General features: G+C 44.7%; 1 protein-coding gene across 1 annotated transcript in view; it reads left to right on the forward strand.

The window, feature by feature from the left end:
* Positions 1-4,841: 4,841 nt before the first annotated feature.
* The window catches only part of CPO (carboxypeptidase O), a 32,141-nt gene continuing 23,660 nt past the window's right edge, over positions 4,842-13,322 (forward strand). The window contains 1 exon segment of the mRNA XM_014836383.3: positions 4,842-4,911. Coding sequence (XP_014691869.3) covers positions 4,842-4,911 — 70 coding nt within the window.

A 13,322-nucleotide genomic window follows, 5' to 3' on the forward strand; every position in this document is an offset into this window, starting at 1 on the left:
GCTGGAACTCGGGGCAGGACTGAGGAACGATGTTTTCCTGTTTGGAGTGGAGGCACGGCTCTTCCACGACTGGTGCAGGACGATAGGGTTCAGGAGACGCTGCTCTAAATCATGGCACCTGGCACACCGAGATTGTAAGCTAAAGGAGGTTGTGGAACAGCAGAGCAGGAAGGTCACTCAGACCTCCCCTGACCCCGTTTCCTCCCGAGAGAGGTCACTGCCCCTCATGTGAGAGATGCCCCCTCTGAACCTGGAGGGAAGGAGCATCCTTATCTGTGCAGCGAAGGGATGCCAAGAAGGCCCTAGAAGCAGGCCTCGCTGAACCTCCCCGGGTTGACCACACTGACCTCAGACTCCCTGACAGCACATTTCTACACGGCAGCCCTGTCTTCATCAAACCTGGTGAAAGGTACTCAGGTCTAACACTTGCTTTGGGTCTTTGTTACCTTATGAAGGCTCCCACGACGTGTAAAACTTAAATAAATGTGTATGCTTTTCTCCTATGAATGTTTGTGTCATTTTAATTTTCAGACCCAGCCAGAGACCCTAAGGGGATCAAGGAAAACGTTTCCCTCCCCTGAAACTATTATATTGAGTTAGACATCTTTCTCCCACCCGGGTGTCTACTGACACCCACTGGTTTACAGGAGGCTGAGGATCCTCTTGAGGAACCTTGAGCTGTACCCAGGAGGGGGAGTCAGACACATCTGGACATGTCTACCGGGTGGGGTTTGATTGGAGGTGGGCAAGCAGAGACTGGAATATCAGAAAGCACTGCCCCTGAGAGAGAACACGAAGGAGTTATGTTCTGAGTGTGTCATTCACATAGAAAATAGTGTGCATGGAGCCCGCTGGAGTCATACAAGGCATCAGGTCTGTCAGGGGTGTGCTTGCCACTGGGCTTCTCAGAAGAAACTAGGGCAGAGGCGTGGGAGCTGGTACCTTCACTTCTGTCAGCATCCCATGGTGGTCCGGGCACCAGGCAATGTCACAGTGCTGGCATCCACACTGAGAACCATCAGCGGGACTGCACCCTGGCATGGAGCCCTAGCTCACTGAGGCGAGGCCAGCAATTAGCACGTTGCAGATTCGGCTGGACTCTTCCAAGGCAGCTGGAGGCAGCAGTGCCAACAGCTCCCCAGCAGTGGATGATGGAGCCTCAACACAGGCCTGGAGCAGGCAGGAGGGGCAGGGCCATAGCGGGGCAGCAGCAACAGGCACCAGTCCCAGCTTTTCCATGAACACGGGTAAGCCCCGCCTGCCCTTTGGGAAGCCCTCACACACCCAGAGGCAGGGCCAGTGGAGGCTGGGGTTAGAATAGTTGGCAAAGTGCAGGAAAACATCTGTAAACTGGTAGGTTTTCTACCTGGTACAATTTGGGTTTAATTTGGAGGCTGGCAAGGCCTGAGAGCATTTGAGTTGTGTTATTTTAAAATTTATTTATAGTTTACTTTCTTTGAAAGAGAGATGTGTGTATGTTTTTTGGCTATGGGTCGAGTAATTAAGAAGAAGAGCTTGAATATATAAAAAAATATAAGTGAAGGAGGAAATAAACCAATTTGTCAAGGTCCTGGTCCCAGACGAATCAGGGGGTAACGGTGGAAAAAGAGGACCCAGGGATGGGCACCTTTCCCACTGAGTCAAAAGGGGAGGAGAAGACATGGAAACGCATCTATGCACAGGGACTGGACTTCCTCAGAGCAGTCAGAGGCTGCCTCACCTGATGAGACACGAGTAAGACAAGGGTGGACTGGGGGTCTTGAGGACAGCCATGAAGTTGTAAGCATAAACATTCATGTAGGGGAATTGCGGAAGACCAGACAAATCATAGCTGAGAGGTGCCAAGGGCCCCGTGGAGTTGAAGACCATGAATTTGAGGTCTCATGGCCTCCCCTGACCCTTCAAGTCTCTAGGTTAGGCCCCCCCGTGGGCTTCCATGGCACTCTTATTTCCACACGATAATGCTTATCACACTACGGTGTAATTGTTGAGCTCCCCGCCCCGTCAAACCTCATGCTCTGAGAAGGAGGAAACCCTGTCTCCTATTTACACATGTGTTCTTCGAGGCTAGCATAGTTTCTTCCATTGTTTTCAGAGCATGATAAGTGCTAGATAAATACTGACTGAATAAGCATCAGCAGTATGGCCGTGGTGAGATTTCTCCCATAGCTCTAAGGAGCCAGGGTGGAGAAGCAAAGGAGGTGGATGGGCTAAGTGATCCCGAGTGATGGGAAGATTTTCAGGATGGGTGTAGTGGGGAGGAAGATGTTAAGGGTGCTGGCAAAAGCCTTGTTGACACAACGCTTCATGAGGGTTGGATTGGGTAGGATCCGTGAGGTGGCGCTTGCCAAAATGAGGAAATGGTTGGGGTGAGGCCATGGGAGGGGAGTGTTTGTGGGAAGCATTGGAGTTGAGGCAGGGCTGGGATGTGACCTTGGTGGGTCCAAATGTGCTCCTGGCCTTTAAATCCTGCTTCTCGGTGCATTCCTCACAATCCGGTGGGAACCTCCCATCATCAAGAACAAGAGGGAAAAAAGTTTAAACAACAAATAGAATCTACTTGAAAAATAGATTTGTGAGTGGCAGAAGGGAACAGACATTAGAACTCGATTTTTCAATGACAATGTTGACATTGAATTCTTATAGATAATTTTCTTTCAAGTAGTTGAAATGAGATTTGCACAATTATGTGGCTAAACGGTGCAACTCTCATAGATTTTGGTCACTATTATTATGCTGGTTTTGAAAGCAGGGACCATACCCGAGTCATCTTTGCAGGTCTTGGGCCTGGCATGTGGGGCCTTGCCCGGTAGGCTGGCATTGACCTTCAACAGTCACCAGGCCTCCCATCCATTTATTTTACTAGTAGTTAGAAACTGTCTCCACTGGCCTCGCAATCAGGTAAAATTATATGCCCGTTTTGATGGTCTTTTTCAGGCCATCCAAGAGTTGCCCTTTCTCTTGTGCAGATACGCTGTTTCAGTCACCCGAGGCAGGGCAACAAGGGGAGGCTTGTACAGACTGGGCACGTCAGGAGCAAGGGACGCTCACGGGGTCAGGACGACTGCATTAAGAACTGACGTCTGCAGGGATATTGAACTTCACATCCCCCGAACAGATAGGTGCTGAACATCTACTCTGTGGCAAACTGAACAAAGGGAAATATTTCCCACCCCCGCTCTCCAGAAGTTACAGTCGGGCAGAGGCTGATGGGAATCACACAGACGCAGGAGAAGGCAGAATTGCGGGGGAGCCGGAAGGCAGACGGGAAGGATTGAAAATTCACAGAGAGAGGGAAACCACTCTCTGTGCCCGTAAAGGGCCTTCATTACTTGTCGTTAGTACCGCCGAGTACAAGCCGACTCCTAGCGCCCCCGGGGACAGCAGGACCAACGCTGGCCGTCTGCGTGCGCATCCTCCCGCCGTCTGGCACTCTGTCACACGGTGCTCCGCTGCGACTCACAGGGTTTTCCTTAATTATGCTGCTATAAATAAACAGCTTTTCTAAATTACATCTTACCAATATATTTTATATTAAAGAATGGTAAATTTGTAATAAAATTATGGTGTTAAGTTTTAAAAAGAATAGTTCATAGAAATCTATAGCAATTCCAGAGACTACAACTAATACATTACATGAACTTAATCCTTGGAAATCAAGAAGCAATATAACACTTGAGAAAAGAGTTATTAGATGATAAAAGATGTCACAATTGATACTAATGTGGAGAAAAATAAGTTAAATCCATGTTTCATCTCTAAAATTTCATTAAATTCTATATGAATTAGTGGGTTAAATGGTATCAAAATAAGAAGAAAACAAAAGTTTATTTCTCCCACTTATGAATAGATATGTATCTGTTAAATTATGAATTTTACATCATTTAATAAAATAAATCTAAGTAATATGGCACTTTCTCAGAACGGGAAAATTACAAGATCAACGTAAAATATAAACTTACTGTTAAAAATAAAGAAATAATTGGGGCCTCCCTGGTGACATAGTGATTGGGTTCTTGTGCTCCACTTCAGCAGCCCAGGATCTATGAGGTTGGATCCTGGGTGCAGACCTACACACTGCTCTTCAAGCCATCTGTGGTGGCGTGCCACATACAAAATAGAGGAAGAGTGGCATGGATGTTAGCTCAGGTACAATCTTCCTCAAGCAAAAAGAGGAAGATTGGCAGCAGATGTTAGCACAGGGCCAATCTTCCTCATCAAAAGAAAATTAATAATAATAATATAGATATAAAGTCAGTACCCAAAACTTAGTGGCTTAAAATGGTCACCATTCACTTAGTGCATGAGTCCATGGGCTGATAACTTGAGCTGCTCCAGGGTCCTTCTGCTGCTGTCTGCTGGCTCACTCAGACATGTGGAGTTGGTGAGGGGGTTCTGCCTCTCAGGGTTGGCTGGCTGTTGGCTGGAGCAAAGGAGGCACCTGCTCTTATCACCTGGAAGTCTCGTTGAAGTCTGTGCATGTATGGCAGGTGGGTTCCAGGTGCAGCCAGAGAGCAAACCGCATACACAGGTACTTACCTGTCTCTGCATCATGTTGGCTGCTGTTCCACGAGCCAGAAGAGTCAGATGGTCAGTGCCAGAGTCCACGCGGGAGGGCGCTACCAAAGCGCGTGACGTCAGGGAAGGGGCAGACTGCAGCCATTTCTGTAACCCACCCCACATCAAGAATTGGCAAAGGAGGCTGCTGGCTTTACCAGAGAATAGTAGCTCATGGCCTGGGAACTGTGTGTCAGTACTAGTGATGAAAGAAATGCACAGCAGCGTTGGCTTCTAGCCTTCATCTTGCAGAGGAGGAGACTGAGGCACAAAGTCTTGCGAAGATGAAGCAGTCGATGACTTCCCAGCCTGCTGCCCCAGCAAGGCCTCCGATGCCACGTCCAGCAGCTAAAGGTAAGTCTGGGTTCAAACTCGGCTGTAGCATTTCCTAGTGGTGTAACTTTGTATAATATCTCTAAGCTTCCATTTCATCTCTGTAAAATCAGAACAATAACACCTGCCTCAAAGATGATGAGGATTAAATGAGATCGTGTGCAAATGCTCTGCAGAGGTCCTGGCGCCTGCTCAGTTCCTGCCTCCTCCTTCCCATTTCTATGATGCAATCTTGTCATAGCAGTGACAAAGCGAAGCAAAGCAAGAAAAGCTCAAACAAAACAAGCCAGCAAGTGCATCGATACAGCTGTGGGGACCAAGAGGAAACTGCTGCGCTTGTGTAGGACTGGGAGCTCTTCGTCCAGTTATTAATGCAATGGTTACTGAGTGCCTCTTCCGGGCCTGAACTGTGCTGGGCACTGGAAATGCAGTGGCAAACAGAAAGAGGCAGAGCCTGGCCCCATGGAGCTTATGGTCCAACGGCAGAGAGGACAATAACCAAATCACCACATAAGAAGTATGAAATTGCAGCCTTAATTAGTACTATCAAGGATTCTTGATTAGTGCTGGTAGGAAAGCGTGTAACAGGAAGATGTAACCCATTCAGGAGCAGGAGGCCAGGGAAGGTCTCCCTGAGGAATGAGTCGGGGTATGAAGGGGACAGTGGTCTTATGGTCTTATCTAGAGCAGGAAAAGGTCAACCACGCGTCCTAGGGAGTGACAAGAAGACTATCATTTTTTTTTTAAAGATTGGCACCTAAGCTAACAACTGTTGCCGATCTTCTTTTTTTTTTTTTTTCTGCTTTATCTCCCCAAACCCTCCATACATAGTTGTATATCTTAGTTGTGGGTCCTTCTAGTTGTGGCATGTGGGACGCCGCCTCCATGTGACCTGACGAGCAGTGCCATGTCCACGCCCAGGATCCTAACCCTGGGCCGCCGCAGTGGAGCGCGCACACTTAACCACTCGGCCACGGGGCCGGCCCCAGGGAGACTATCTTAACCTTCAAGGCAACGTGCAGTCCTGGAAAGATATGACCAAATTTGGGATTTGGAATGCTCTCTCCGGGATCAGGGTAGAGACAGACTGGAGGGGAGGAAGAGTGGCTTCAGGCTGATGAACTAGGAGTCTCGTAATTTGCAATTGCGTTCAATTTTTCGTAAAGTAATTGTAGACTTATTAATTCTGCTTTGGGGAGTCCAAAGGAACACACCCCAAATACTTGTGCATTGATCGAGTGATCGGTGACAAACGCTAGACTGAAAAACAATATGTTTCAGAATAAATAAAGTTGACTAACTGGGTTTTAGACAGCTAAGTTAGTGTTAAAACCTGTATATATCTTTAACAACCAACAGGCCATATTTATTTTATCATTATCAGTTTTAAAAATCCATGCACCCCAACCAAGCTGCCCTAATCTAACCTAATGTTCGATGGCAGGGAGACCGAATAAGTGAGCTGTCCCGTTGCAACATGAAGAGATCCTGCACAGCTACTGAGTACAGCCCGACAGTGTGGGTGATGTGAAGATGCACAGCGCAAAACGAGCTGAATAGAATGATTAGCAGCACGCTTATTACCGTGGAAAACTCGTGAACAAAGTCCAGGAGTGAGATTGGATTTTTTCCTCTTACTTGGGTACTTAGTTTAAAAGATTTAAGAGTAACCCCTGAGTTTGAAAGCAACATTGGGAATGGAGTCCACTTATTCATCAGTCGGGGGTTCAAGCACATGTGCCCCCCACATAAGGCTGAGAGGCTGTACTCCCTGCGCCATGTGATTGTAGCTTGGTCTGCTCATCACAGATTCTTAGAAACGAGGCAGTATGCAGATCTCGCATCCCAAGGCTCCACTTTAGCATCAGCACATTCCAGGTTTTTGGTACTTTACAGTACCTTCTCCTGCAATTGCAAAATACGCGTAAAAGTGATTGCATTTCAAATATATTAGCTAAATAAGAAATGGAAGAAAGTAGAAGTAGATCTGGGAAGCATTCGGATATTTGGAAGTATGGGTGGAACTGGTGTCAAAAATGAAGTTTCAAGTTGCTGCTGGATCTCCTAGAATAAACCCAGGCCACATTGAGTAATAACCAATGTTTTCCCTCTCAGAGTAAAACCACTGCTTCAAAAAGTAAAAGAGTTTCCTGGAAATAACAGATAAATGGACTAAGTTAATCTGCAACCTTAAACTACGGGAAAGAGCGTGGATGTCGGCAAAGATGGGTCTGGTTCAAATCCCTGCCCTCAGCTGAGCAAATCCCACTGCCCGTCTGAACTTCAATTTCTTCATGGGAAAAACGGGGATAAAAGTAACTACTTTTCAGGGTCGATGGAAAACTGAGGTATCACGTAAGCAGGTACCTGAAGAACATTCTGTTAGAATATTAGTTTCTTCTGTAACGTTCCTGCTTCTCTTCCATAGACCTGAATGAGCTTCCCAGTGATTATTCCCTCTCTTTCCCAGCTTGAGGATAATGGCTTTCCAAGCAACACTGGAAATTTGACCTCCTTATCAGTAAAATTTGTGCCGATGTCTTGAAAGTCTGGGCTCCCCCAGACAAAGCTTGGATTTGGGGCTTTACCTTGGCTGCAGTTATTTGAAGAGACTGTTAGCTGAATTAATCTCACTCAAATTCCGAAGTGAAGCTTCCTCCTTGGTTTTCATCTAACTGTTCGTCTGTTCCAACAGTCAATAGATCAGAAAAATAGGGAGTGCTGTCAGGAGAAATGGTGGAGAGCTATGTCACGACCACAAAGATTATGGGGCATCTACGATGGAAAAACTAGACACTGACTGGAGCACTGTTTGTGATTATCTCTGTCTTTCATCGTCTTTAATCTATTTTACAACTCTGTACCTTGCACAAAATGAATAACAATCCAAATGATTCTTGTCCATAGAAATACAAATGACTAGTGTTTCATGGAACACAAGTGACTAATTTTGTGTCTTTTTGTAAATTCATTTCAACATTCCTTGTTGTCCATATATCCGTGTTTCTTTGACTTCTTTGAACTGGTTGCAGCATCTTATTGGATCTCTCATCAGTTAACGCGTTAAATAAAATCTTTGACCTGTGTTCATTTTACGTGAAAGTCTTGACTTTATGTTTTTGAAAAATTACCCTTTTTCAGTGTCTAGTTTAGGGTGTCACTAGCACTGGGCTGGAGGCATGGGAGAGATGCCAATTTGACACGTATGAAACAGTTACAAACTACATATGAGAGAATGGGGCAAGTAAGTAGATTTAACAACATAGACTTCAATGGCCATTGAACTTAAACTTGCCATCAGGGTTGGAGTAACCTATTTTGGTTTCAGAGAAGAGGTATGATTTCAGAGCTAGGACTTCAGAAAACCCAGAGCAGAGGGAGAGAGAACTTGCCTTGAGAGCGGAGGACATGCCTGAGAGTCAGGGTGGTGGAAGCCAGCATGACCTGTTCAGAGATGTGCTCCTTGACAAGGCCTGCGTAGGAAAAATGAGAATCAAGGCTGAATTTTATTTGGCATCCACCACATAGAAGGCAAAGGGTGCCAGAGGTTGTAGAACCTGACTACCCATTAGAATCACCTGTGGAAATGCAAAAATTCTGAGGCCTGGGCGCCATTATCAGAAATTCCAATGTAATTGGTCTGGGGAAGGAGGCGCCAGGGAAAACTCACCAAATGATTCTAAAATGAAACCAAGTTAGTGAATTACTGTGCTACCCAATTTACATGAGCTCCTTGAGTTAATTTACCCTCCCAGTAACCCTACAAGACAGGTGTTTGCATCTTTGTTTTATAGATGAGGAAGCAAGGCTCAGAGATACAAGTGGTTTGCCAAGGGGGCTTCTGTGACTTGCTACTAAGAGAATGAGGGAAAGCTTGACTGGGGTGGGTGGTATGTGGATAACTTTTTAATGTTGCCATTACGTTATATAACGATGAAAATAGAATTCACTCCTTCGCCGTATATTTACCAAATACCTACTATATGCAGGCTCTGTTCTAGAGACTGGGAGTAAATGTGATGATCAAAACTATGTCCCAGTGGTCATTCTGATGGAGAGAGAGAGCTGGCTAGTTGGCTGTCTCAGAGCAGAGCCCTCCAGGCTGAGAGAGGAGCAAGCACAGTAGTAACACAGCTCCTCCAGGTCAAGGAGGTGTTGGTAGAAACCAATAGAACCTGCAACAAACCAATGACACAAAGGTAACAAAATGTGACTCACCAGGGGTCTTGTTACAATGGCGTGTCTGGGCTGGGCTCTGAGATTATGCCTTTCTGATGGTGTCTGGATCCTCCTGATGCTGGTCCCAGCCCACATTCTGATTTTTGATTTTGGGTTTTAGACAGGCTGGTCAATGGAGACCTCTGTGACTCAGTTTCCTTTTCTACAATTGGGGTCAACAAATGATCCGACTACATCAAGTTTTTTGTGCATTAAAGCATAGTAATAAATAAAGCACACTATGTCTTGGACATAGTAATAACTCTATAAACTTTCTTCACAACTCTACAGTGTGCTTTAAATTTTAAAAGACTTCCCAGAGAGTAACATGACCCTTCTAAAGAGTTGCGGAAATGCAAATAGAAGCAAGAAGGATATAAGAAATACTGTTCACCAACAGTATTAGTTCCTGTTTGGAGATAACAAGTAGGGGTCTTGTGAAATTTGCTGGTCTCAGTGCATAACGTGGAATTGAACTTTTCAAACGTGTTTGGATTTATTAAGCCTCATAATAAGTTTAGTAACAATTACTTTTCCATGTATAAAATTAATCTCAATTTATGAAGTAACAGAGTCGCCTCACTTCTATCCTTTTATAGAAATTATTTTAGAGATATAGGGAAATTCACAGGAATAGGGATATAGGAATTACATTAAATTAGGGATATTTTTATATGAGGTCACTTGTGCTGGATAATGTTCTTATTTTATAAACAGAAAGCTAGGATGGTACAGACTATATACAGTTGATTTTAGTAACTAAGATATAGCCCATTTTCAACAGATGCTGCATTTCAAAAATCTGTTTTTCTAACATACATAAAGCTGATAAACTGCCCGTCTCCCTCCCCTCCACCCGTCACCTGTAGGGAAATTCTCTATTGAACTTTACATTAAGAAATTTCATGGTGGAAGAGAAAATAGTTTCACATTTTTCTTTTTGGGGGATTTGTTTTTTCTCTTTTTGATAGTGTGGTTACCGTATTGGAATAATCCTGCATAGAACTATAATCTGGTTACAGATCCTTGTTACTAGTGTCAATGATAATTATACCACACATTTTTGATCATTTTTACAATCTTCCTGTAATTTCATTTAATATGCTCCACAACTCTCAGTGGGAGGCCAGACAGGTATAATTGTTTACGAAGGAAGACGGGTGAGGTTTGCCCAAGATCACATGGCTGATAAACGGTGGAACGACAATCGGAACCCAAGGCTTCTGGTTCTAACCCAGTGCTCAGCACCTGGCCCGTCTAGTATTGCACTGAGGTTCTGATGATGAATATAAGGATCTGTAATGATCTGAATGCGTATAGTAACAGCAGTGAGAAAGTGTAGGGCAATGAACCTGGGGGGAAATTCAGAGGACAGGAGGAAGCCTGTTCTAATTGGGTTGCCTTCCTTTATATATATTTTTCCAGCCTTATTGAGATATAGTTGACATACAGCATTATGTAAGTTTAAGTTGCACCCTGTGTTGATGTGATACACTTACATGTTGTAAAATGATTACCATCATAGTGTCTGAGAAGCAGATGTCAAGATGGAGTTGGAAGTGGAAGAGATTGGTAGGGGTAGTCCTTGTGAAGGGTAAAAGGGAGAGGAAGCAGAAGGTCAGGAGAGCCTTCAGACTGTGCTCAGGTCTAACACCTGTTAAAGCAGGGAGGAAGAAAGGACGATTAGGTAGGAAGAGCTTCTGACTGTGGTGCAGCTCCAAGAAGACTGCTCAAGAAGAGCCCTGCACAGGCACAATGGTGAGCCCCCGTGCCACCTCTGTGCTCGGTCAGTGGTTGGGGGATGTCCAGGCAGCACTTAGTCTCAGCCTGAATACTGAGTCGGATTCTGAAGACACGCACAGCCAGAGATTGGCAGCAATTTCTTTCTTGAAAATAGATCTCAATGGGGGCAATCCCACAGCTGCCACATCTGGCCAAATGGAAGCAGACGGTCACAGAAAGCTAAGTGCCTAGCTGTATATGTGAGAGGCCAGATCTAGCCAATGGATTTATGCCATCTGACAGAACGTGGGTACAGATTCATGCATCCATCCATGCATCCACCCACCCACTCATTTATTGCCTTAGATGATAGCAGCAATCTCTGAAGCTTCTGTCAGAACAAGAATCTATCCTTGATGCCTCCTCAGAAACCAAATCTAGATTTTGCCTCTTCTGCTACTAAGGCCATAATCTCTAAGTGACAACCAGCCTGTATCTCCACCTAAGCCGCTTCCATCCCTGCCTGTGACCATAAGTCAACTTCTCATACATCAGAAACTAAGTCCTTAAACACACCCTAATTTCTGCCAGTCGGACACACCTCTTTCTTGAGTCCTGCAGGGACGTTGCTCCACTGGATGGACTGTAATTCATGTTCTAGCCCTTTGACTCAGTGTTCCAGGCATAAAAGGTACACAACAAGTGTTGGGGTCTACTGCCATGTCCTTGGGTTCAGGGTCAATCAGAACAACTAAGGAGCAGAAGAGATGGTGAGCTGGCTTGGCTGTGTGCTTTTCAATTCTTAAGTCACTGAAGCTGTTTGCCTTCAGAATGACCCTGGCCTTTCATAATAATATTTCATAGCAGCCTCTTTCCAACAAATATGGCAACCAGCCATGAGAAATCATGGGCATCATTGTGAGAGCACATTATTGTGGAAGATAAAGACGGTGGAATTCTCTAGGTCTAGGCAGGTAATAGAAAGAGGGTGATTTTTTAAACAAATGTTCCTGCCAATTAGAATTTAATCTTCCTCAAAATCATTGGTCTCTAAGGTCCTTTCATTTCTTTCATCCTATTACTTGCCTTATCAACAAACTCACCATAATAGAAACCAATTCCCATTTTGTTTTTTCAAGAGCAATGTTTACGTTTCAGCAGGCCTTCTCTCATGTGGCTTAAAGAAGCACATGTGTTTGCAGGCATTCGATCAAGTAGTTTACAGAACATAAAACTTGCAGTCATATTTTTGGGAGTAAATTTTATTGTTATGGCTTTAAAACACAATCAAATAAAAACAAGAATTCCATTAGTAGTGGAATATTGTAATAATAGAGATGAGAATAAATTTTACTGCTATAGGAACTATAAAACAGCAATCATAAAAAACGTGATTATTGTGAATAAATTGTGTTGAGATGACTAACTAGAAAGCTGTTAAACACGACAAGGGATAATCTAATCACCAGGAGAGATGTGACAATAATTCACCCTTGTTAGTGAGGAGTCCGTGGGTCCAGCTCATCGGCCCGGGTGCTCTGGGTCACTGCTTGCATTCCATAAGGCTGAAGAAAGATAACTTTGACCAGGGGGTTGGAAGAGACCACATGTTACAGTGAAATTGGACATGGGGATTGAGGAAAATCCAATTATCAGTGACTGTTAGGAAAACCCTGTGTAACAATGCCAAATGTCCTCAAAACACTTTTTAAAAAATTATGTACAAGTTTCTACTACAATTTTTGTGTATTATTTGACTGTGAATTTTTGTGTATTTCTTATTTTTATTTATGTTGTTTTCTTCAGAATAACGTATCTGTTTGGGGGAAAGCCTATTCTAAACATGCTTTTTATTTAAACTCCCCACACGTCCCTTTGCCTTGAGTCCATCTTGGTCCCATTCCAACTAGCCGGAGAATGGAAAGAAAACACGCTCCCGTCCTCTGGTCCCCGCTCCCTCTGTGGAACCCACAGCTCCCTTAGAACCGAGGCAGGCCCCGTCCCTGCACTCGGGTGAGGGGAAGAGTGTCGTGGGTGTTGCATTCTACCCCTTGTTCTGAACATCATTAAAATTCAAAGTCAAGATTTCTGAACTGACAATACCCCAAGGGGATGGAGGAAGATAGCAACAATAAAGTTTCCACTGAGCAGGCTAAGCTGGTGGAGTTTCCTATACCCACTGCCGCCTCTCTCGCTTTCCTTTCCTCCTTTGACCGACTTCAGTCAGGCTTCTGTCCCCACCACATGCCACATGACCACTGAAATTGGTCTTCTCAAGGTCTCCAGGGGCCTCTATCCTGTTGGATAAGATTGCTAGTTCTCAGTCCTCGTCTGGCTCGACTTCTTAACATTTGGCCCTGTTGGAAACTCTGCTTCTTAAGATGCTGCCTCACTCGGCTTCTGGGACACAACAGTCTCTGTTTTCCACCTACCTGGTTGGCTCTTCTTTCTCAATTTCTGTTGCTGGTTTCCTCTCTTCTACCTAGACCTCT

Source organism: Equus asinus, chromosome 4 (genome assembly GCF_041296235.1).
Source record: "Equus asinus isolate D_3611 breed Donkey chromosome 4, EquAss-T2T_v2, whole genome shotgun sequence".
Classification (NCBI taxonomy): domain Eukaryota; kingdom Metazoa; phylum Chordata; class Mammalia; order Perissodactyla; family Equidae; genus Equus; species Equus asinus.